At 37.4% G+C, this 27,423-nt stretch overlaps 1 protein-coding gene across 1 annotated transcript in view; it reads right to left on the bottom strand.

Annotated features, from left to right (window-relative positions):
• The window catches only part of ari-1 (E3 ubiquitin-protein ligase ariadne-1), a 53,349-nt gene that overhangs the window by 8,073 nt on the left and 17,853 nt on the right, over positions 1-27,423 (bottom strand). The window contains exons 5-9 of the mRNA XM_081733387.1: positions 25,759-25,980; positions 16,868-16,998; positions 14,367-14,571; positions 8,934-9,047; positions 540-652 (exon numbers count right to left, since the gene is read on the bottom strand). Coding sequence (XP_081589513.1) covers positions 540-652; positions 8,934-9,047; positions 14,367-14,571; positions 16,868-16,998; positions 25,759-25,980 — 785 coding nt within the window. The remainder of the gene's footprint in view (positions 1-539; positions 653-8,933; positions 9,048-14,366; positions 14,572-16,867; positions 16,999-25,758; positions 25,981-27,423) is intronic.

Here is a 27,423-nt window from a genome sequence, read left to right as displayed (position 1 = left end):
TGCCAAATTCAGTCAAGGCTATATAAAATACCCTTTCATAAGTCCAACCCTAATCTTGATGGTCCGCAACTCAGGAATCAAATGTTTGCATACCATACTAAACTCCTATCGTTTTATCACCATCCCAATTTTGGTCAAGATCGGTTTCATCAACTGCGTACGATATATATAGATATACTATTTTTGTTATAGACTGATTAAAAAAATAACTGAAGGGCGAAAAACTAAATCCAATATATCCGCTTCAATAACTTGTATTAATCATAATTCTGTATTTTATGATTTACACTGTAAAGTCCAAACATGAACGTATGATTAGACAAGAAGTCATAATTAACGACTAATGCCGGAACATTTCATATAGGTGTGTACAGAGGCAGTCTCTCACTATAACATTTTCACGTGCTCATTTTATTCGGTTTTAAGTGTATTAATATAACAAGAATTATTCACCACATCTGCAGAAAATTAAGAATTTAAGAAAAGAAACAGATAACGCTCTATTATTATTAATTATGGACATACGAATAGTATTTTACCTATATTTGTCTTGAACTTTTTGTTTGATGTCTGCTAGGTTTTCCTGAGTGATATCTCGTTCCAAATATTCCGATAACGTTTCCGTAGCGCTCTCTAGATCTTTCTGGTTATCCTGAAAGAGAAATAACAGTTACAACAACATACTTTTTTAAATCTTTGGATCTTTAAAGAAACCTGTATATTAATAAAAGAAATATTTACTTCTGCAGATAATGCAAAATCACGATCAGGAATTTTATCATTCTACTTACTGATTTCTGTAATTTCTGAATTTTCTTTACACTTCCAAGCTTTCGACTCTCCCCTGGAGTCTTGGTCACGGAGGTTAAAGAGGAAGAAAAAGAACAGAAACATCAAGGAATAAAAATGGAATGAAATTACGAAGGAAAGTGCTGTGTTGTGCGAAAACACGTTGTCAAGTATGTCAGCGATCAAAGAATGAAGATGATGCAAACTAAAATATGGCGGAGTCAATTTGTGCGCTTTCTTGTTGCTTGTTAGAAGGTTGCCAACTCATATTATTTTTATTGTCATGTCAATGGTGTGAACATTTTGTAATTACCCCCTCCTATTCGTCACTCAACCATTTCTTGTCTAAATTTAATTTCGGTTGTTTTTAAATGAATAAATAAATTTCCAAAACCTACGGTAGAAGATTCAAAAATTTATTTGGAGCTAGAAATGAAGTAGAGAGATTGATTTTTGAAAATTTATTTATTCATTAAAAAACTGAAATTAAATTTAGACACGTGATGGTTGAGTGACGAGTGGGAGGCCACAACTACAAAATTTTCACAACACTGACATGACAATAAATAACATGAATCGGCAACCTTCTAACAAGGAACAAGAAAGACGTACAAACTGACTCCGCCATATTTTGATTTCCATCATCTTCATTTGGAAATTCGTGACGTACTAGACAAATTGCTTCCGTACAACACAGCTGTTTCCTTGGTTAAGTCCGTTCCATTTTATTCTTTGATGTTTCTATTCTTTTACTTCCTGTTTTTAACCTCCATGACCAAAACTCCAGAAGAGAGGCGAAAGCTTGGAAGTTTAAAGAAAATTCAGAAATTACACAAAAGTAGAATAATATTTATTTCTTTTCTGTTCGTACATTAATGACCTTGAAAACGTTTAGAAGCTTTCTATCTTTATTCCTATGTAGGAATTGAACTGAAATCTTTCAGCTTTAGTCCCACGGGTATGCTTTGTAGGCTCAGGGAGACAGTGATGATGAGAATGAATAAATTGGGAGGAAACGGGAGAAACCAGAGAAAACCCACGCACACGGTGTTTGTCCATTACAAATCGCACTTGGTGCAAGGTAGGATCGAACCAGGGACACGATGTTCTTAAAACCATTATAATAAACATGTCACCAATAGACTACAAACTTACTTCATCGTAGTTCATACTGAAATTCTCATATTGATTTCCCTAATCCGCGACACTATTATTTAAGGTTAGATTTAAAAAAAAAAAAAAAAAAAAAAAAAAAAAAAAAAAAAAAAAAAAAAAAAAGAAAAAGAAAAAAAGCCTCCACTATTCTCATAGATGTCGAATAACGCTTTCCTTTTCATCGTTTTAAATACGTTAAAGTCAAACTTAATGCATTTGGAATATAATAAAGCATCAACACCAAACTACACAGTATCTCGGCACTGTGGATACACTCAAACAAACATGTAAACAACATATGCATCACAATTTCTTCTACCTCCTTGATCATCTACAACCAACAAATGTAAGTTATTTTCTCCTTCTATAGGATCTAAAGTTTTGATTTGATTTGTTGTTCTTTCAATGAGCTCCTTACGCTTGTTTATATCTAAAGATAATTATACGAGGGCTCTTCAGAAAGTCCCAATGTTTTGGCCTATCGTGCCAGTGGGTGAAGCAAGAATTGTCATTTATCTTGGTGTCAGAACATTGCCAGACTCAGTACGCATCCATCTGTGGTAGCGTGAGGATTGTGAACCTCTTATTGTGCTTTCTGTGACGTGTTACAATGTGCGCTGCAACAGAAAATCCCGCCTCTTGTGAGATGCGTTTTGTGATTAGATTTTTGTTGGCAATAACCCACAAGCCCATTGAAATCCATTGCCAACTGTGTGAAGTGTGCGGACATGGAACAATGAGTGAAGGCCGAGTGAGGCAATGGTGCATTGAGTTTAAAAACGGTTGTTCCAATGTTCACGATGAAAACTGCAGTAGTAGACCTAGCCTTGTGTCTGATGAAATGGTGAGGTAAATCGACAACAACATTCGTGCAAATTGTCGTTTCACGATTACGGAACTTGTTGGCTCCCTACACAAGTGTTTGATACTGACACCGAACTGCAAGCCGGTGTAAGGCAGTGGCTGAAAGAGCAGGCGACAGATTTCTATCGCGAAGATATTGAAAAACTTGTACCACGGATAAGTGCCTCAATTTCCATTGCGATTACGTGGAAAAATAGCTTAAGAGTGTACCTTTCATATGTATATAATACAATTTTGTTTGTTAATTCTGTTACTTTTTTTCTTTTTTTTTAATTTCAAAACGTCTGTTACTTTCTGGGCAGCTTTTTTTTATTATTTATTTATTTTTTTAATTTCAACTTCTACTGATCAATGTATTCAGTATGTGTTCACATTTTCTGTGAGCAGCTATAATGTTTGTTAAATAGGAAGTTACTTCATACTTCCCTCAAACCTGATTGAGTTTTCCCTGACTCTTCTACGAATTTCCCTGACTCTCGCCATACTACAAAGCATTTCCCTGACTCTCGACATGCTACAAAGCATTTCCCTGGCTCTCGCCAAACTATAAACCATTTCCCTGCTTTTCAAGGTAAGTAGGAACCCTGTTCATTACAAAAACGAAATGTACAGTGTATATCAACTCAAGATGTAAAGGTACATATACCGAAATAGCTAAGAAGGACATTAAAACTAAAATTAAAAAAATAAGTGACTCTAAGGACATTACTACCTTCATTTTCTGGATTGTCAAATTATACAACCTGCCAAGAAATAACACAAAATCTCTTCGAATTTTGCATCAGTCACAAATGTACAACAGACAGAAATTAATCATATCACATATATACAAAGTCAATCTGAGCAGGATTTGGACGAAACAGGCAAGTACAAACTAAAGTTTAAAATACATTTTAAAACAAAAAGTACTTTAGTTGCAAATTCTCAAATATTTATTGCAACACAGAACCATTGTAAAAAGATAATCCCTTACTAGTTGATAGAGTACGGTGCTAAAATATTTACTTACGGAAGCTATCGGATGCAGATTTATAATTGTTAGGATGAAATGGTTTCATGCTTAAAGGAATAAAAAATAAAAATAAAAAGTAATTTCTGCTTTGTGCGTGGTCAAAACTGCTTAATATTGAATAATGATGTTATATGATTACTGATATACTATGAATGTGTTCGGTTGAATAGTAAGCTATGTTATTACTATGTTACTATATTATTACTATGTTAAGCTATGTATGGGCTGTAATGTATTTTTATAAGAATACAAATATTTAATCTGAAACTGAATTATCTTCAATGGTGATCCAATTACTACTAATACTAGATATTTGATATATATATATTTTTTAATGTTTTTTCTTTAGATTCCGGACATACTGTTTCGGGATTTCTTTAAATCCCTGTTTCAAAGCATCTTCTGCTAATATTCTACCCACTACAACATTTTATAGTTTTTATTTCTTTCCATCAATATTCATACTTATGAAAATTGTTTTGGTTGCCCCATTGAAACAAGGATCAAAGAAGTCCTGAAACAGTATATTATAATAATACTGTTCTAATTAAGTTCATTTACATTTTATACAAGACGACAAGATCTCATCACATCAGACACTTACATTAATTTTTTCAGTTCCTTCAATCTTTACAACATAATTTATCTGTAAAAAAGCTACACCTGTCTTCATAAAACATAACACGTCTGGTACAAAGTCTCGAAGGGCTTAAACAAAACAAAAAATGAAATGAAATCTTTAAGTTTTACGTCCCACAGTTATGCTGGCAAGGCTAAAGGAGACGGTGATGATGAGAAATGAATGAAATGGTGGAATGAAGAAAGTGGGAGAAAATGCGAGGACCCTGAGGAAACCCACGCACACGGTGTTTGTCCACCGCAAAGCTCAGCTGGCGCGAGCTGGGATCGAACCAATGACCCCATGCATCAGAGGTGAATGCCCTACCACTGAGCCACCGCGGCCCCATCTTAAACAAAACAGCTGCCAATTTTAAGCTAGGGAATGCGTGGTCAGTACATCAGTTTCTTTTGTTGGTTTTCTCGATCGGAGACCAGTACCTTTCAATTCCCCCATTATATCCACGACGCTGCAACCCCATCATCATCTGGAGAGTTCTATCAGTAAGCCGTTCAAGCATTAAGCGGATTCATACTTCAGTACCTAATGGGAACCGGCAGATCAGCTTTGAGTCTTAGAAACCCCAATGTTTCTTGTACAAAAATCAACTTGTCAATTTTCGCTACAGTTCTTAGAGCATTTGCAAAACGCTAAAAGGCGACTGAAATAGTAACAGGGAAAGAATGGAAACTAATTTTCTTCCAGATAGCTTCCCCTCTCGAGGACTTTAACCTATCAGGGGTATGTGAAGTTGGTGATCCTTCTTCCCTGAAGTGACAGTGAAGGTATCCATAAGGTGAACCAATGTCAAATGTGCGTATCACTTAACTTAATTTTAGTTTCCTCATTCTGATTATAAGGCTCAACATACCTCTTACGACCCGTAACTCATCTATTACAGTAGCTGTTCCGTGTATGTGACTAAATTAACTTGCCAAATCGCCAGGCACCAGGTGCGCCAATGGTAGATGTGTCTTCTCTGGTGCTGAACGATGGAATGGCAACGTGATTTTCATTGCAGGAGGTTCCGTTGGAGAACAATGAGGGTAATCTTGTTCCATCCCTCTTTTACAACTTTCCAGAGCCCACTCACAGTTGTGCCATGTGCTTCTTGCCTGAAGCGCTGTTAAGTATTCCTAATTCATAACAGTGCACTGAACTTGCATTAGGAGACTTACTATGTATCTCGCTGAAAAGTATGGTCGGTAGAATTGCGAGGGACGATCCTGAGATATGTAACGAAGCTTTCTTTGTCTCGATGGATGTAGATCATACTGATCTCATTTCCGTCCATTTCTAAAAGCTCCTGCTTGTAGATCAGCCTTACAAGCTCTTCCTGGTAATACTCGGGAGTTGATTTTACAGTTCTTTTTATCCTGTGAATTTTCAGTTTGCCTCGGTGACAGTAGATGACAACCAAAAAGAGTCTTTGCATGCTACGACTCACTTTGTGAGGCGCTTCACGGCTTTGTTTGTGTATATGATGGCTCTTGGACGCAGCCGGAAAGGTACAACCATGCCTCATTCTATGTTGCGGCGTACTGGCACCTTTGGTTTGCCAGATACAGTATAGCTTCCGGGCGTTACACTTGCGTTCCCGTTGGTGGGCATCGGTGAAATGAAGACTGCTAGTTATGACGTATCTGATGAAGACTATGTTACAACCTCGAAACTGTCACACAAGTTTTATTAATATATATTAAGTGCTTTGGCCAGTTTTGTGTTATTAATACACATTGAATTTTCCCAAAGCTAGAATGAACAGTATAACAGCTGTGAATTTACAGTTCTATATTTTTTTTATCATACTTTGTACGCACGAAACTTTAAGTCTTGCAGAATGAATACATAATTTTAGAATATCTAGCATAGAATAGCTCATGCAGCTAAAATTCTGCTCCGAATACTGAACAGGTTATATGAAAGAACAAATAAAGAAGTTGAGGAAGAGCAGTTCCGGTTCAGAAGAGGAAAGGGCACAAGAGATGTAATTGGATTATTAAGGGCGATCGGTGAAAGATTTATAGAAAAAGGGAAAGAGGTTTATGTTACATTTATTGATCTAGAAAAGGCTTTTGACCACGTGAATTGGGAATTGTTGTTGGGAGTTCTAACGAAGATAGGGTTGGAATGAAAAGATAGACGACTCATAAGAAACTTGTACATGAACCAACAAGTAAGTGTTAGGATAGGGGAAGAACTGACGGAAGAGAGTGCAACTGGAAGGGGAGTTCGACAAGGATGCTGCCTCTCGCCAACACTATTTAATGTCTATCTAGAAGAGATAGTGAAAAAGAGCCTATATGATTAAGGCATTTCGGTAGGAGGTAGAATGATTAGATGCATAAGAATTGCAGACGATATGGCGCTTGTTGCAGAATCTGAAAAGGAAATCAATAAAATGTTAGAAAACCTGAGGATGGGCTTTGAAGAATATGGGATGAAAATAAATGTTAGAAAGACAAAAGCCATGGTGATTGAAACGAAGGGGTCTGTGTCAAATGTAAAAGCAGGAGGGGAGAAAATAGAACAAGTGAATAGTTTTCGATATCTGGGTCGTATTCTTAGTAATAACATGAAGTGCGAACGTGAAATAAAAGCAAGGATAGGTATGGCGAAAGATGCCTTTAAAAGAAAGAAAAGTCTGTTTTGTGGGACCTTGAATAAAGTGTTGAGAAAAAGACTCATAAAATGCTTCGTGTGTAGTGTTGTACTGTACGGGGCGGAAACGTGGACATTACGTAAAGGTGATGAAAATCGACTGGAAGCCTTCGAAATGTGGGTGTGGAGAAGAATGGAAAGAATTAGTTGGGTCAAGCGGAAAACGAATGAGAGAGTATTAGAAGTGGGGGGGGGGGGGGGGTGAGAAAAGAACACTTTTAGATATTATTAGGAAGAGGAAGAGAAACTGGTTGGGACATTGCCTAAGAAGAGATTGTATCATGAGGGACGTCCTAGAGGGTATGGTGGCGGGAAAGAGAGGGAGGGGCGAAGGAGACTACAATTAATGGATGATATAAAAACAGAAAGATCTTACGCGAGGACGAAGTAGTTAGCGGAGGACCGTGGAGCATGGAAGCTTCTCAGCTGCGGCAAGTGACCTGCCAATGAAGGCAGAATACCTATGATGATGATGATGAGCATACAATTCAGCATTTGTTTTGTTATATTATTGTATAATTATTCTTAGAGAATTTTAAAATAATAAGATCAGAATAATTTGTGCTGACCGAGGGCATGATATTAATATAATAGCGAAACACCCTTAACAACTGAAATTTCTGTTTCCCGACTTCCGGGCTTGAATTCCTGACACACTGATAGTCACATTTTTCTGTTATTTTATCACTGTTATTGATATTAGTTTACATAATAGTATATACAGCATACTAATGATATATCCACTGTTGAAAGATTGTTTTTATAAATCACTAACAGATATACAACTGAAATGGCAAAAACAGAAGTCCTTGGTAACCCAATAATTAAATAGAATATCTGTCATTAACCCTTAAAAAATCCTCGCTTTCTGAGGTAAATTTCAAACTTTCAATCAAGCAGATACTGCTTCATTGCTATTTATCGTAGCATTATGATTAATATTTTGTTAAAAAAAAAAATATATTTATTCTTTTCAACGCATCATTCGCTTGTCCGCAATCTACACCTAAAACGGGAAAATCGACCGCAAGTTTTTTCGGATTTTTTTTTTTTTTTTTTTCAAAAATTTTGCGTTTCTCTGGTCCGGGTCTGGGTTGCCATAGGAATCTCAAAATCACAGGAAAAATATGCAATTACGATACACAATACGTGTGCAAAATTTCAATGTGAAATCTTGGAAATTGAGGAAAATTCCCGAAAAAAATTTCTTATTGAAACCTTTGGGTCCAGGCCCAGATTGACGTAAAGATCTAAAAATAAATAAATAAATAAATAAATAAATAAATAAATAAATAAAATTAAAAAAAAGTCAAGAGGTGTATACAATGCATGTGCACAGTTTCAATATGATATCTTGAAAGCTAAGGGTGGGATTTTTTTTTTTTTTTTTTCAAAATTGCCTTTAAAAAAAATTTAGATGTCACGCTCCTCCGCCCCCATCTGGCGTCACCAAGTTGACCATTTGGTTCCAAAACGCATCTGGGGTGTTGTTTGGTCTGACTTGACAAAAAAAAACTTAAATGCCTGTTATAGGACCTAAATAAGCGCTTACAGAAAACACTGCTCCATGGTACGAAAACGTACCATGGACCTTATAAGGGTTAAGAGAAGTTTCGAAGTTTGAAACGCGCGTGAATCAACGGTCAGATCTTCGTACTTTAGAGTTTACTCTCTAAATAATGCATGAAGTTAGTAAAATGTTGCAATTTGAACAATTCATATGTTCCCAGTTTTACAGGTAGATGTACATAAATTGTCACCTGAGTTGAAACTATCAATTTAAAAAATACACCATTTTATATATATATATAAAATTACTAACTGTTTACTTACCTCAAATATTACAGACTGATTGTTCTTTCTTAAGTAATATGCGAAAACATAAGTGTACATTAATGTTTGTCGACACTGGCAGAGAATATCAACAGCTTTCCTAAGAAACTGAACCTGCAAATGAAATATACATTCATCAATTTTTACGAATTATAACTTATATTAAAACATCATTCCCGAATTTTACAATACGGAACGGGCGTAAACTAATGCTTCGTAATCAGGAATTTCCTGATTAAGACCCCACGGATGGAAATCCCGATGTTTCTCCTCAGTTCTATCTGGTGAAAACCGAGATGAGAAGGTAGAGACTTGACCACAAAAATCTAGAAGTTTGAAGCTAAGAGTCCGAATCCTTCCCGATTCCTATAGCTCTATTCAGAGGAAAACGCACGAGTATAAATCAGACAATGGAGAAAAAGCTATACTTTAATTTATGTAAATATTACTACAGAACTGTAACATATTTTGCATTGTACGCGTATGTTCTTCGTCAGGGACAAGATTCAAATGCATGCCTCAAAGAATATCTACGTACAGTCTTGAGACATTGCTTACTACATCAGAAAGTGGACTATAAATTATAAATCATTATTTCCCTCTTCTGTTGATCGTAGACCCTCTACAATAAACGTGGCTCATATCACGCTGCATGCCTATTTTTGATTTTTAATTTATTCTCTGTCACATCTGAATTTTCTTTATATGCCAACCATACTTCTTTTAGAGATAATGTGTCACTTTATGCATTGTGCGTGTTCTTGTTTTTCACACCCGTGTAGAAATTAAGAGGGATCTTAGTCATTAATTTATTTTGGTTAATTCCGGGACAGCATACAAAACTAGGGCAAAACATCATCAGGAAAGAGGAATAAAGGAAACCACGTCAAGATGAGAAGAGTTGCAGAACATTCAAGAGGACTGTCATAAACAACTGCAGAGCTAACGCGGCACAACTAGATCGACATCCCTGTTTCTACAATCATAATTCGAAAAGAGCTGCCTAATCTCAATTCTGTGATCGGGTTTGTTCACCACTGGCAACGCAGTATCAAGATTATCATCGCTGACGCAACCCCTTCTGCAACAATTCACGAATTGTGCGAAGAATACAGATGGAGATCAGAAAAATGGAAACACCTGAACGAAATTGCAGCTTACCAGATTAATATGGTGTCGGGCCACCTTTCGCCTTCAGAACAGCCTTGATGCGACGTGGGATGGAGGCATAGAGGCCGTGAATGGTAGCAAGTGGAATTTTACACCATTCCTCGTGCAGGGCATCGGCCAGTTCTGTGAGAGAGGATGGAGGTGGAAATCGTCGCCGGAGTCGTGTTTCCAAGACGGACCACAGATGTTCAATTATGTTGGGATCTGGGGATTGGGCGGGCCAGGGGAGGCGTTGAACTACATCCCGATGTTCCTCAAACCACGCTGCAACAACGACAGCTGTATGAATGGGTGCATTTATCATCCTGGAAGATGGCGTCATTGTCCGGGAACAACATCCGGATCATAGTATGCAAATGGTCTCCTAAAATTGCGACATAATCGTTGGCAGTGATTCGTCCGCTAAGTGTGACCACAGGACCCAATGAAAACCATGATATGGCGTCCCACAGCATCACCGAGCCGCCGCCATGTTTCACAGTTGGTCGGAGACACTGCAGATCATAAGCTTCTTTGGGCGTTCTCCACACATAAACACGGCCCGTGGTTGGGAATAGGGTGAAGGATGACTAATCCGACCATATCACACGTTTCCAGTCCTCAACGGTCCAAGTTGCATGGTCGCGGCACCATTTGCGGCGTGCGAAAGCGTTATGGTCCCTGATGAGCGGTTTGGCCCGTGCAACACGACCCCGTAAGTTCATGTCATGTAATTCGCAGCGGAATGTGATTGTCGAAACAGGGTGGGGGAGGTACTGATTGAGTTTCTCCGTCACTTGCTCCGCAGTGGCACGACGGTTCTGCGTGGCAATGCGCTTTAATACCCGGCGTGACCTATCACTCATGATTTTCTTCCGCCCACTGTTCCGCTTCCCCGATGTGCTTTCCCCGTGTGTTGTGTAGGCTATCATCACCTTCGACACTGTCCCACGCGACACACCTAACACAGTAGCCACTGCCGTCACACTCACTCCACACAACCGCGCACCAACAATTTGCCCTCTTTGAAAATCTGAGAGGTCTCCCATTTTACACTACCTCCGTCTGCTGCAGCCACTGGACACTGCTATTCCAGTGCGCCTGACGTAGTATGGAGACCGACCTAACATACCACAACCAGCGGTCCGGCGCGTAGGGCGCTACGACACCACTGCCAACCCATACATCTGACGTGTTGCCAACTACAGGTGTTTCCATTTTTCTGATCACCATCTGTACAAGCTGTATTACAAGTCCACAAACCAACTACGAATTAAAACCATCCCTCAGAATAGTGTTCGATCTCGTTGTCAAGTGACCGTAATTACTCAGCGAATAGCTATGGCCCTAGATAATCTGTCAGTACTGAAGTTCGTGCACGGTAGCAGAACGCCAAAATTAATCAATGGCTCAGATGGTCAGACTATGAAGCATCGATTACGAAAACAGATGTAATAACAAGATATTCATGAGCAGTTAAAGCAAGAGACTGGGAGAAGGAATGGGTTCATTATATTGCGAAGGTCTTTTTGTACTCGTCAATATCTAAAATTTAATAACAAGATTGTCATGAAAGAAAGAAGAAAAAATTGAAATCTTTCAGTTCAACGTCCTACGATTATGCTCTTTAGGCTAAGAGAGACGAGTGATTAAGGCCAGTATTGATGACTGAAAAATCGGTGGAATGCGAATGTAGAAAACGGGAGTACCTCGAAAAAAACCCACGGACACGATGTTGTCCACCAAAAACTAATATGCCCGAGGCTTGAACCATCGACCCCATGCACAGAGATAAGCGCTCTACCACTGAGCCACCTCCACCCCATGAAAGAAAAGATCCAAACAGAATGATACAAGCACTAGGGTAAAATTAGCAACACAGTGGGGTATTAATCTTCTTTTGTCGGGACTACACAGCAGGGGTAAAATAAAGCCCCAATTAGTATGAAGAATTATATCACGTCACAAATTCTGTAATGATCTATTAAATGTTGCTAAAATCCCAAAATATGTAATAGTTATGCAAGTTTCTTGGCTGTCCAGGTGGAAAAGGCTTCAATATTGACAAATCTATTTTAGGAGAACTTGTAGACCACTACAAGTACAATAAAGAATATGTCTATCTAAATAATAGTTCCGCCAGTTTGATTTGATGATTATGCATGAGTTCTTCGTTTACCACAACTACTAGCGGTTTTCCTGTACTTAATACTTCCAAACAAGTACCAGCTCTTGCGTGACTGATTACCAGATTATCATGTCTTACGTCACCCGCAATGGAGTCTTTGAAATGGTAATAGCTCGACTTAAACTCATCACATAAACTTTTTTACTTAGGAACAGTTGACCCAGCACCAATTTGCATCGAAAGATTCCTAAAGTCTTTATTCTTCAATGCCTGTATATTCTCTACTCGCAATAATTTAGAAATTAAACTACCGAAATTGCCTGTTCCAACTGGAACAAAAGCAGCAGCTGAAGTTAAGTGAAACAGTTAACAGGAGCAAATGACGCACCTTGGCAAAACTCCAGATCCAGGTGGAAGGTTGATTGTCGGGGTGAGAGTTGTATATAACGGCTAAGGGCTCATAGACACAGCATGGGGAGCAGCAACACAACTAGGTTAAACCTTAAAAACATATTCTTATGTTGGGCAAACATTGCGTGCGTGGGTTTTCTCCCACTTACTTCATTCATAATCATCCTCACCATCTCCTTTAGTCTCAATGCATAATCATTCGACGTTACGAAAAAATAAATAAATAAACTTCGAAAACATCATCTAAGGTTATGCGACGTATAGTCTCAGACATGTGCTACTCCAGCACATGCTCTTCACCCGAATTTAGCAACAGCAACGACTACCTAGATACACTCAACAAGCAAAGTGAACGTTGTAACATGAAGATGAGCTGCTGGTCTGATGAGCAAAGACTTTTATTCAACTTTGTGCATGGGCGTGTGTGTATGTGTGTGTGTGTGTGTAGGAACTCAAGGTACTAGACCTATTGTGAAGGGTGGGTGTATCATTTGGGAGCTCTATTAACAGAGTATTAGAACAAAATTTAAAGTTGAAGACTTGATCATCTCATTAACCACACTATATACTCTGACGTCAGAATGAAAAGCTTGATTATCAGTCTAATTTTATTACGTGGCGTGGCTATCGTATAGCATCAATCTTTACGTTTATTGGAAACGTACTTTCCCTCGAAAACTGCGCATGACGATTTAAATTTTGTTTAGCATAATGATATCCGTCGATAGGTCTCATGTTTGGAGAATTATTTTCCGTTAAACGCTAATAACATTGTAGAATATATTTGCCTGTCTATGAAATATGATAACTTTTCTTTGATCTACTTTTTCTGTTTTTATTTAACGTTCCACGTTTTTCCCACCGAAAGGGACACCGTGATGAGATAAACGTTGGAACCCCAAGAAAATCCACGTACACAGCATTCGTCCACCACGGAGCCCACTTGCGGGGAACTGGGATTGAACCGTGGACTCTACGAACCTGAGATGAGCGCTCTTATCATTGAGCCACCGAATCTCATGATCTTAGACGATATCAATACTAATTTTAGGTGATTGGAAAGGCAAATAGAATTATGGAATAATATATCCATTGCGCAATTCTAGAAAATAGAAGAAAAATGTAACAGAGAAAGCGTCTGGCAATTATTTTTAACTTAGAGTAAGAATGAGTAAGTAAGATATAACCAACGACAAGATAAAAGTTGCTTCTGTCCTCTTTATTCAGTCATTCGTTGAACACGAACTTCGGAACCGAACAACTTTACATTTCCATGTCCTCAATTAACACTGTATTGTAACACACTTTGTAAAAGAAACACTGTTAATCAACTAAGATTGTGCGCTTCAAATACAACAAAAGAAAGATAATAATATTAAAAATAAGTAAAAAAGGAACAGCATTCAGAGTATATAATCAATTTGGCAACTGTATTTGACTTGTAGGACCTTAGTTAGCTACTTATATTATTATGAAGTGTGTTACAACTTTTTTCAACATGTATGAACATATTCCCAATTACTATAATATCACAATAATTTCTTGAAGAAAGAAAGAAAAAAAAAAGTGATATTGCTCATCAAATACCATCTTTTTCTTTCCCTTCCACCACAGCTTCGCTTTATAATGAACTGAACAATTTTGGAGTTGACGCAAAACTGCCTGCAGAATAACAGAGACGGTATCTTCATTAATTCAGTGCATTCTAACCACTTAATATCTTATCTTAAATTATTAAGACTCACTTCTATCCACGACATGTTATGCTGCTGCATTTCCTCCATTTTCTCCTTGACTGATGCATAGAGCTTGTGCTCAAACTTCAGCGACTGCATGTGATTCATGTATCTATTGCAGTAGAACAGATATCGTTGAAGCGCTGCGCGGGAACGCTCCTGAGCATCTCGAGCCGCCTTCGCTTCCTCCTCGTCATAACGATTGCAGTTATACCTTCAAAACGAAAAGCATCTCAAATAGTAACAAACAACTTAAACAATATATATATTAACACGAGGACGGGATTTATATTTACAAAAAAACTTATACAAGTTTTATGACTTCTACATGCTGCGACTTTGTCTCGATACATTTAAGAGTTCAATACAATTCAACAGCGAACGAGGTATCGCATTTTTTTCTTACCCCTCAAAATAAGGGAAGTTTGCCGGATAATGAAAATGAAGAAATAGTGGCTAACACATCAGTATAGTAAACCGGTAACACATCGGAGTGAAACTCTGCATTTTTTCACTCGTTGAATATCATTGAATTCGCGCCTATAGGTTAAAAAAAATGTTCTCTTCATTTATCGTATAATATGGAATAATAATAATTATTAAGGAACATTCAACAACGGTCTTCATAACTTTTTTCATTATTTTAGGACAACACGTTAGAGTCATTTAATTAACCATTATTTCACAAAGCCATATATGCTTGTTTTATTATCAGTTGCTTTTTTTCTCCGCAACGATCAGATTTCTTTTTCTGTATCCTTTAGTAGCATCTCTTTCACTTCCTAGATTTTATCACATGTCCGAGAGTATGGGTAACTGTTTAACAGTGCGTTAAAAAACCAATAAACAACAATACACAATTCTTTCACTACCACCATTTCGTTCAAATGCACTTCAATTGTACTAAACTGTTGAGTAATATCTATTCCAAACACTTTGAGTTAGAACTTTTTTTGTAACGACAATTGTCTCAAGTTCTACCACTGAGCCATTATGAGCTCAACATTTTGATTGTCGTATTTACTTGCTATATAAAATGGATTACATTTTTCTTGGAAAGGTAACATGTAGAACTAGTTCTACATTACATATCTAGTTACGAAAAGAAATCTCTGAGTTTAACGTTCGATGATTATGCCTTTTAGGCTGACCAGGGAGGTGTCCGAATGGGGCACGCCAGTTGCCGAACATGTATCAAATATAAAAGAGGGTGTGAAACTATGGAGTATGAACGTTTATAGTGGCTGAGAGCAACATGGAGAAGCAGGAGAGCCGGAAGATATATGGCCGACTGTAGGGCTCAACAACAAAGAAAGCTAAGGAATCATTCGTTCCGCGCCTGAATGGCTACAGAAATAAAGGTCAAATGTTTAGTAGTAGATACATAATATCACCTATATGTTGAGGAACATGAACATCATGACCTATACCATTGTCCACACGCTCATTAGAACATACTGGTACTTGTCGCCTTTTGCACATAGTTATTGCTGGTCATTTGACTTGTATCTTGCCGATGCACCAAACGGCAAACAGTTCCAATGTTTGTTCAAATAGCCCCTCACGACTTTCTTGCATTTTACTTCTCGACTCACAATAGAGTTACTACCGAATGGTTGACACCAATCTATTCTTGGTAAAATTTCAGTACTATTTGATATGCCACATGATCCACTTTCTCTTTTACGTGGTGAATCCAAACTCAAGATGGACACTTTCAATATGGCGGCAATGATGTTCATATTCCCAAACATATATAATACATCTTATCATGCATGTACTACTAAATATTTGACCATTTCAGTGGCTATTCACGCACCGAACGAGTAATTCTAGTTTTCTTTGTTGTTGAGCCCTACGGTTGGCCATATTTCTTCCGGCTCTCCTGCTTCTCCATGTTGCCCTCAGCCGTTATAAATATGCATATGTACATAGTCACATACCCTCTTTCATATCTGATATATGTTCGGTAACTCGCGTTCCTATTCGGAACCCTCCATGGTAAGGGAGACAGATGATTAAGGCCAATAAATGAAGATCGAAGAATTGGTGGAATGAGAAGTGGGAGGAAACTGTACTACCCCGAGAAAATCCATGTCTACCACAAAATTACCTGGCCGGGGATCAAACCAGGGACTCGACACACACAAGAGCTATTGTGTCCCCTCGTTACAAAAAAGTTCTCGTGCAAAATGTTTCCAACAGTAGGTAGTTTAAAACTAACAAGACTAAACCTCACCATTTTTCAACTAGGCACACGGTACAAAAAGACATTTTTGAGAAGTAAAAAAAACATTCACTTGAGTTTCCCAGAGCTGCTGACAAAGGCAACAGAGATGCTGAAACACTTCAGTATAACTGAGATATAATTGGACGCACTAATAATTTTATTTTTTCTTTCTTCACAAATATTTTAAATATATATCATATTATATCCTTAAACATATAATTATTTCTAATCCTGTATCTTCAAATATGAAATGTAATTATTAGCAGTGGATCGTACATACCATGATGAACCATGAGGCTCCCAAGGACCCAAACACACCCAACAGAAATCAGCCTTACAGTTTTGGTTTTTGCATACCATATGGTTGCAGCCGCCATCTTTTTCTATAGTAACATTACACTTCGGACATTCCTACAAAAAATATCAATATAAGAGGATGTATGAAAGGAAGAAAGTAGGGAAGTTGAAATACATCCACACATATACAACATACATATATAAGTTGTTAAAAAAAGTATAATCATCAAATTTCAGGATATAAATTATTGGTATGAAATGAAAGGGAAATGTAATAAACATGGCTTTAAAAAAAAATCTTTGCTTCATAGCTATGAGGTGATTTATCTTATATTTTATACTAACAGAAAAAGAAAAAAGCGTCCTAGGAGTTCGACAAATTACATAGGGACCAGTATCTGTTATACCTAAATATTCAGATTAGCAACCCGTGGCGTATTTAACCAACGGATTTACGACAATGTTTTTCAAATAATTGACGTTATACAGAGTAGGTCACGAAAAAGTAGCCGTGACAAGATATGAACTACTGAATAGAACATTCGCGCAGCATGGAAAACTCGAACAAAGAAGAGGACATATATACCTACATAAGAACTTCCCTCCCTCCTCCGAAGTCAGTTCTTGGCATGGGTACTTTTTTGTAGCCCACGCTATATTATAAGATTTCTTGTGCAAGAACGGTACGATTTAGGTAGTACTTGTCCTAATTCTTAAATTTCTCCAACTGTCTGAGTAATGGCCCAGTTTCGAAGCTAAGTCGATTTAAAAGAATGAAATGAATTAGGCTAAAGGAGACGGATAAATAACCAAACTGAATGATTATGAAATTGTGTGAGGGAACGCGAGAATCTCGAGAAAGCCAACGGACACAATATTGTCTATCACAAACTCTCACGACCTGGGATAGAACAAGGAAATTCTCGCTACAGAGGTGAGTGTTTAAGCACTGTGCCAACGTCCACCCTACGATAATTTAGACATAGCCATTTGGAGCTTTAAGCAACTCAAGCCCAGAGAAATACTCTATTCCTGAAGAGTAAGACTGGCAACCAACAACTTACTTTCTAATGTCACAATAATACGTTTTTATCAAAAACGACGCTCTGGAATTTACCCTGAATCATGTCATTTTGTTCAGCCTAATGTGATCAATCGATTGATATGTCTTCTTACAATAGTACTACACGAAAACATAATTTAAAGTATAAGAACTACTGATATTTTTAAACCATTCTGTGTACTGTAATGTTGCTAGTGTCATAAAAAAAAAAAAAAAAAAAAAAAAAAAAAAAAAAACGATAGTATACTTCACTATCAGTTTCATCTTAGTACGTGGTGCGGTGATCGTAGAACATCAATTTTTAGGTATACAATTTTTTTTCTTGATTCCCCCGAAAATTATCCGTGAGGACTTACACATTCCTACCATTTTTGTGAGGTAAATCAGATTTATGTGTATGTCTCATCTTTGGGCGCTTTTTTTTAATTATTATTATTATTTTTCGTTCAATGCTAATGATATTGTTTTACTTCACCTTTTGAAGTCTATAGTGTTATTTCCCACCATCCTTCATTGATCACTAAGTTCCGCGCCCGGAGGAAGGAAGGACTGACGAACCGCATATCACGGCAATGATCTACAATGTGTCTTTGTACTGGCTAACATGTATAGGACATAGTGAATATAAAACAACAGTCCCTGTGCTTATCCATTGGAGATTAGGAAGGAGACAGGGTGACCCTCACCGAAGACTGTATGAATCACGGAGTAAAGAAAAAATCGCTAATCTTGATACGTGATCGTTAATACATACTTCATACAATCTCTCTATATATGAAAGTAGTAGTCCGGAGTGACTGACTTATGCCCATGCCAAACCGCTTAAGCTAGAAACTTGAAATTTCGATAGTGCATAGGATTCGTAGGCTAAGGTGTCACTATGTAAGGATTTTTAGAAATACGGCAAGGGAGGGGGGAGGAAACAAAACTGGTAATTATTATATTAAAATGTCCATATCTCGGAATCTATTAAGGTTAGAGACATGACATTTGTATTTGGACTTCTTATTTTAAATAATTAAAGATATATATTTTAGCGTTTCTAGAAGGGGTCGTGGTGGTGGTAGAGCGTGGAGTCCTTCGTCCGATCTCAACATGTTAAATGGATGAAATTTCGTAATTAAACTTCTTATTCAATACAAGTGGGCATAGGTCAAACTGTTTCCGGAAATTTCGCTTTCAACGAGAAATGGGGGCAATTTCTATTTTCTCTCTGTCTCTCTCTCTCTCAATATATAAATATGATTTCGTTAGTCTGTCTTATCAAGACGGGAGAACGGATGAATCATACGAAATGATTTTCTCAATATAGTTAGCACTTGAGTGGACATGGCTTTTCTATCATTTGATGGAAATCCGAATTCTAAGGTGAAAAACTTTTTTTTTTTAAAGCAAAGAACGATGTCATAGACTTATTTCTTTCCATGCGCAGAACGAAAATGAAATGACATTTTTGAGTTTTACGCCCCACGCTTATGCCGGCTAGGCTAAAGAAGACGGTGAGAATAAGAAATGAGTGAAATGAAGAACGTGGGAAGAAACGGGAGAACCCCAGGGAAACCCACGCACACGGTGTTTGTCCACCACAAAGCTCACTTGGCGGGAGCAGGGTTTGAGCCCGGGACCCATGCACCAGAAGTGAACGCTCTACCACTGAGCCACCACGGCCCTTTTGCGCAGAACGAGCAGGGATGTAATGGAGGGTATACGCGAGTATACGGCGTATACACACCTCTAAGTTTTGGAAACTATCGTATAGCCACCTAAAATTTAGGAACTACGTGGGTATACGCTACATTCGATTCATAGTATACTGACTTAATTGGAAAAACAACTATTTTTTATGTACTGTACTTCAGAACAAAAAAAAAAAAAAAAAACAATGAACAGTTGGTCGTTACGCTGTTGTGGCGAATGATGTCTAATTAAAAAAAAAAAAAAAAAAAACTTTGCGATTTTTGGAGTGTAGGAGTCGAGTTTTCTGAGAATCCCTTCTATAATGGAAAGCATCACTCTGAACCTGCAATTGTTTTTCCTCAAGATGTCCCATGCTCTGTCCTTACCTTTTGAAAGCTGACATCTGGCATTATCTAATCTAATATAAATAAAATAGTTTGTTTGTGTATCTGTCTGTCTGTGTGCGGCCTGGGGACCAGACGAGTTGACCGAGAGATACCAAAATTTGGTCACGGATACCTTGGTCCAGGTCTCAAATCAAGACGAAGCGTTTTTTTTTTTTTTTAACCAAGAAGTATCAGGGGCCGTTTACCGGAACCGGTCTGGGGACCTGACAAGTTGACCGAGAGTTACCAAATTTAGGTCACGGATATCTTGGTCCAGGCCCCAGACCAAGGCCAAACTTTTTTTCAAAATTCGAACCAGGGGAGTTTGATGGGGGCGTTTACTTGGACATGTAAAAGTAGTATAAAATGACTGATATTAGTGCCAAATTCATAGTTTTCGCGGTCACTGAGATCAATGATGAAACTTCGATCGCATGAACTTCCAAATTCACCCTATCTGGCTGCGGGCCGGGGGTTGCCGGGGGGAACACCGAGACATGTAAAAGTAGTAGAAAATGACCGATATTAGTGTTAAATCCATAGTTTTCGCGGTCGCTGAGATCAATGGTGATTTCATTAGCGATGACTTTCAAATTCAGTCACCATTGCATGTGGGACGGGGTTCACCTGCGGGGAGGGGAGTTACGGAGACATGTAAAAATAATCGAATGTGACCGATATTGGTGTGAAATCCATACTTGAAGGGGTCGTTGAGTTCAATGGTGAAACTCAAAATCGCGTTTACTTTCAAATTTAGCCTCTATCAGCTAAGGAACGGGAGCCATAATAGAGGATCATCCAGAGATGTGAAAATAATCAAAAATGACCGATATTAGCGTCAAATTCATAGTTTTCGCTTTCGATGAGATGAATGGTGATACACCCACTGGCGTTGACTTTCAAATACAGCTGCCATCGGCTGGGGGCCAGAGGCGTTGTTTTTTGAAAATTGGAACCAGGGAGTCATAGGGAGCGTTTACCGGGATATGTAAAAGTAGTAGAAAATTACCAATATTTGTGTCGAATCCATATTTATCGGGATCTCTTAGATGTATAGTGACACTCCCGATAGTGTTTACGTTCAAATTCAGTCCCCACCGGCCATCCCAATGAAAACACATCTACGTTGTTGGATATACATTCACACAAAATAGAGCAAATTTTAGAAATGTTTCTTAATTGTTCTTTCGTTGTTCAGTTTATTTACATTAATATTTTACCTGATCCGTGCAAAGAATGGGCATAACGCTAGTAATAAAATAAAGCCAAGCTGTTTCTTATTTTTATTTTATTTATTTATTTATTTATTTTTTTATTTATTATTATTATTATTATTATTATTATTATTATTATTATTATTATTATTATTATTATTATTATTATTATTTTGGAAACTCTTAAAAACTCTTTTGTTTCTAAAGATCGGTGGGAGATAGGGTTGAGTGGTGAGGAGGGTAAGGAGTAGGGCATATATCCAGGTGGTGACATTGAAGTTTCTCTGTTTTGACATTGCTATGACCACAGCTTTCACACCCACTTTGATACAAATACAAAGTCTACCTATTGGATACAATTTGAGCAAGGCAATACGGAATAGAACCAGTTCCTTTCCAACCGTGGAAGAAAGTTCGGAAAAAAATGAGTTTTTACTTTAGCTCAAGGGTTAAGAGGAAATTAAATGAACATATTTGCGCCAAGAAATCGTTGGCCCTCACAAAAATAACAGAACAACGTGACCTATAGTTGGTCTAGCTGAAGCTTTCACTATCGTTCCCAATACCATCAAATACAACAGCGAATTTCGGATTAGTACTGCTCATTTGTAGCTGTAATTGGCATCAAAGAAAATGGCGATTGATTTTCATAAATATTGAGCAGCTAGTACTATTATAGTAGTAGTTTCTCCGCAACCTACTGGGCAAAACAACAACAACAAAAAGATGGAGTAAAAATAAACATTTTTCTTTGTTTCGTTTTCGTTGATAAAAAATATTTGAAGAAAATTTGTTAACAGGAGGAGGTACGAAACAAAAGTCAGAAAAGATCTAGCGTATGAGCATGTCACAGCACAATCTTTCAACATTTCAGTAGAGCCGTCACTTGTAGTACCCGAACTTCACTTTGAGAACGGCCGCAGCAGAAAATATTTGCTTAATACTTTATAGTACTTACGATTAGTATTAAACGTTCTTTGTGGGTTGACGAATTAAAAGTTGCTTCACAATTTGCAAGATGTCCAAGAAGGTGTTAGAAAATTGGTTAAAAAGAAAAAGACTCAATAGCTTGGAAATTCCGTTGACGAAAATGTAAAAGCTAAGATATCAAGAAATTGGGAAGAAAAAACCAAAGAAAAAGTTAATTTGCCAGCTATGTAAGTATATTTGTTTATTTTACATTATAAAGGTTGTTATTACATCTCCGGCTTGATGACGAAGATGTCAGAGGGATAAGGTCCTTCGTTAAAGACATTGCAAAGGAGACTAACTGGGGCCTATAAGTTAGGTACTATTCCGACGTTTGTGTGGTGCCAATAAACAAAAACATGTCTTAAGATAACTGATCTGCAAAGGGGTTTTCACAACATCTTCATCGATTTTATTATTATTATTATTATTATTATTATTATTATTATTATTATAGGAATTTACGCCTGTGTGAACGGCGCCAGGTTTAAATTTAGTTGAAAACAGTTGTGCGTATTTTTAAAAAATTAATAGCCGGCCATCCTCACTGTTCTTTCCAAGCTTTTCTTTGACAGATTAAGTGAATGGTGGAATAGCACATCAGCTTATAAATTCGGGCAGTGTCCTTTCAAATAATTTTGTCTGACAGTGTGCTCAAGGTTTAAAAATTTAATAAGCAGTGATGGAACACCTTTCATTATCTGAGAAAATATGTGATCACGGAAATTGTAATCTACCTAGAATAGCTAGACTTGTGGGTTTTCTTATTTGCTTCTTCGGTTTTAATTTCTAAAAACTCTTAAAAATTCAAATTTGTATTTAAAAAAAGGAAAAGCTCCCATTTTTTAGTTTACAACTTTATTTCCGTTAGGAAAAATTTTTAGAAGAACATTTTTGTCTTTATCTATTTTTCACTTTTTCCTAGGGTGTGTATTGTTGTATTATACTTTATTGCATTTATTTAACAATCACCAGATACAGCTAAGAGGTCATTTTATACTGGATACCTAACAACAATAATAACAATGGAAAGGCTTGGGAAGGTATCGGCCAGGCCCTGTTTAGTAGGTACTATCCCGGCATTTGCCTGGTAGAACTGAGAAAAACCCAGTCAGGATGGTCGGCAGTGGAAATCGAATCTATGACCTCCCGAATGCGAGGCGAACGCTTTAGCTATTGAGTTACTTCGCTCGGTAAGATTGTCGTTTGTGATTTTTTTTCTTTTTGAATTCCTCCTGCGGGAAACTTAAGCCTCGACCCGAAAGAAATTATTGGGAAAAAGTTTTGGATGGGTATATGGATACTACCGACTACAACTTCGGAGCTGGCATCAGGGGTTATTTCAGCCATAAATTTTCCTCGAATTGGAAGTACAACCATATACATATCCTGCTGGTTCGAACCTTAATAGCGCAAAGCGTTAGAGGAAGCATTGTGGTGAATTTCAGAGGAAACCACCCCAGTATTGTCACGAAATAAAAAATTTAAGACTAAGGAGAAAGTAAGTACACAATTTCACAAATTAAGTGAAGGTCTCATAGATAATTGTGGATTAAGTGGAGCAAGGTTTAATAAAATTTTGCGTAATTTCCCGAACATCTGGAATGTGGTATTTTTCGAAAATACACGTATAGTTTCATCTGAAATTCACCATACCGCTTCTTCTAATACTATTAGTCTGAGCTATTAATGCTCAAAGTTCAATTTTCTGCACCTTCCTGCGCCCGTACCTCGAAAAGGACGCCGCTTTCGACTACAGTATAATAAACTTTCTTTTTGCTTGTTTTTGTGTCTAGTTTCAATCAACAAGCGCTGTAATATGAATTATGAAACACCATATATATATATATATATATATATATATATATATATATATATATATATATATATATATATATATACAGTATACATATATACACGGGTTGCACAAAAAAAATCTAAAACGTTTGCGAAAGTGTGAAAATCATACCTAGTATGGTGTGGGACCTCCTTTTGCGTCCAAAACAGCTTGGATCCGAACGTGGAATGGACGTATACAGCTCCTAAATCGTGGTATGTGGAATTTTGTACCATTGTTCCTCCAAAACATGCTCCAGTTCCTTAAGGGATGCTGGTGGAGGGTGATGAGACCGAACACGTCTTTCTAACTCAGACCACAATGGGTCAATTATGTTCAGATCTGGTGATTGTGGGATCCAGGGGAGATGTGATAGCTACTTGGTCATGTTCCTCAAACCATGATTTCACCGTTTTTGCAGCGTGACAGGGTGCCAAATCATCTTGGTAGATGCCATCACCATCAGGGAACAATATTTTGTCCCCTAAAATGGCCTCATACGCCTTAGCATTCATCATTCCATGCAGAGCTATGATGGGACATGCAGAAAACCACGATATCACTGCCCATACTGTAACAGAACCACCCCCATGCTTTACAATTGGGAGCAGACAGTCTGCATCATAGGCCTGCGACGGTGCTCTCCATACGTAAACACGACCGGTTGTTGGAAACAAGGTGAAGGTCGATTCATCGGACTACATTACGTGTTTCCACTGCTCATGAGTCCACGTCTTGTGGCACGATCGGCAACCGCAACACGTGTTGTACAGTGGGGGCCAAACTTATGTATCCTGTATGAAGTGTTTTTTTAGATTTTTTTCCACCCCCGTATATACAGTATATATATTTGTGTAACAAAGGATGGAGCGTATACCCACCTAAAATATTAGCATTACATCACTGAGAACGAGTATTACTGCTATTGTATTTACTACTGCAAATGCAATTTCATAACAGTGTGTGAAAAGTACTTAAAAATTTTACAGTAAACTCGAAAAGTAGTATCCATTAAATACACGGAGAACAAGACAAGCATGTAATTAAACTAAATCTATCTCCCAGGACTAATTTCTCTGAAGATGCTTCCAGAATATAGAAAGTGAAATATAAGAGAGTAAGAACACTAACTGTCGCAAGTTATTACTTTCGGAATGTGAACCTAGTTTGTCTCTGTAAGATCTTTAGACCTTTACTAGTAGAATGTCCGTTCTTCACACGGGGAGAATACATTTCATTTTGGACATAAAGGACACCAAAACTGTTAGTAATCAACTCAGGGACCTCAAAAACTATGAATTCGACACTAATATAGGTCATTTTTAATTATTTTTACATGTCACCCCCCGCCTTCCTTTAGGAGTAGTAATGGGGGCTGCATTTGGATTTAAACGGCATCGGAAGTGTTAATAATCATCTTAGTGATCCCGAAAACTATGGATTCGACACTAATATCGGTCACTTAGATCATTTTTATGTATCTTCTTATCATAGTGAAATGATAAAAATCACCCCAGGCCCGAACCATCTATATTGAAAATTTGATCGAGATCGGCCGGGTATGTCAAAAACAGTCATTTACATTTTTATATATATATATACAGTTCAGTAAACTAAACAGCCCTACGTACTATTGTGTAAAAGAGCGTTTCTACGGAGATACAGAGGGGAGAAATGTTAAAACAAGACTTAATTCAGGTATGTGTATCCTATGAACATGTAACCTACCTTGGTGTTAGCAGCTATCCAGTTAGATGTTTCCGAGTCGTCATCACACTTTTTAATCCACTTTTTCAACAAATGGCACTTGACCGGATCATGCCAGTTCTCACCACATGCGAAACAGAATGTATGGTTACATCTACAAGTCACGGGTCGAGCTTCCACGTACTGAACTTTGATAGCATTATTACAATCAGGAGACGGGCACCACCTCAATAACCTGTTACACTGCAAGAGAAATAAATGCAATGTAATATCAGTTAATTTTAAATAATGAACATATAAGCTAAAATTATACATATCTATTTTAACGGAAGTCAAGAGCAGGAAAGCCAATCTCAAATAAACAACTTATTCTCTTCAATATTCATCAACACTACAAGTAAACTAAAACAAAGTACTCATGACAGCAAGCTAGCAAGCTTTCTGAGCGCTGAGCTTTCTAGTGATGTTTAGAAAAAAAAAGTGATTAGCTCATAATTCCCATTGCTATTATTTGATGTTATCCTTTTGCCCTAATTCTTGATAACTAAGTCACTAACTAACCAACCAACTCTATGGCCTATGAAACCCGAAGATTCAATGCCACGTTCACAAAAGCTCTCCACTGACTTCTATCCTTAGCCAATTGGATCCAGTTTCTACTTTGTATTCCTATTTCTGCGAGATCCATCTTAATATTATCCTCCCATCTGCTCCTAGGTCTTCCTAATGGTCATTTTCCGATTGGTCTTCCAGTTAAGACTTTGAAAACGTTCCTACTTTCTTCCATCCTGGCTACATGATCTGCCCATCTGAGCATCATAGACTTGATAACCCTAACAATGTTTGGTAAACCGTATATAGTTTCTCGTTATGAAGTTTCCGCCATTCCCCATTCCAGTTTCTCTTGGATCCGAATAATCGTCTCAGGATCTTGTTCTCAAATACTTTCAGTCTATGTTCTTCCCTCAGAGTATGCGACCATGCAACCATACAGAACAGGCACGACTATCGTTTTATATATTTAAGCTTTAAATTCCTCGACAGAACTCGAGACGACAATACATTTTGAACTGAATAACATGAATTCCCGGCTTTCAGTCGACATTTAATTTCTTCGTGAATATGGTTTTCGTCTGTTAATATTGATCCTACAAATTTGAAAGTATCTACTTTATAGAAAAGTATTACTTGATACTTTAACGCATTCATAATTTGCCGTATTACGATCCCGACGAACTTCCATGTATTTAGTTTTCTCTGCATTTACTTCTAAATCCTTGTTCCTGCAAGCGTTTAATAAGACTTCTGCATTTCTTTCTTTGTAATTCTTGATAGCCACGCATTTTTTTTTTTTTTTTTTTTTTTTAAATAACCCGAATACAGGAATACCTTGTATAATGCGGTTAATTGGATTCAAGAATGACCGCGCTAGGCAATACTGCGACAATCGTCTAATACAATAGGTTTGAATTCAATTTGTGTATCAGAAAAAAATTGGAGAATAAATTTAAAAATAAAAAAAGAAAGAAAGAAAATTATAAACTAAATACTACAGAAAATGATTTTAACATACGAAAGTTAAAAAAAAAAAAACTTCAATTTACATAAAATTGAAATCTTACTTTTATGTCCCATGGTTGTACCCTATAGACTAAAAAAGACAGATAATTAAGGAAAAGAGCCAGT

This window comes from Thermobia domestica, chromosome 12, assembly GCF_964235325.1.
Source record: "Thermobia domestica chromosome 12, izTheDome1.hap1.1, whole genome shotgun sequence".
Lineage (NCBI taxonomy): Eukaryota > Metazoa > Arthropoda > Insecta > Zygentoma > Lepismatidae > Thermobia > Thermobia domestica.
This window is presented reverse-complemented; position numbering and strand designations above follow the sequence as displayed.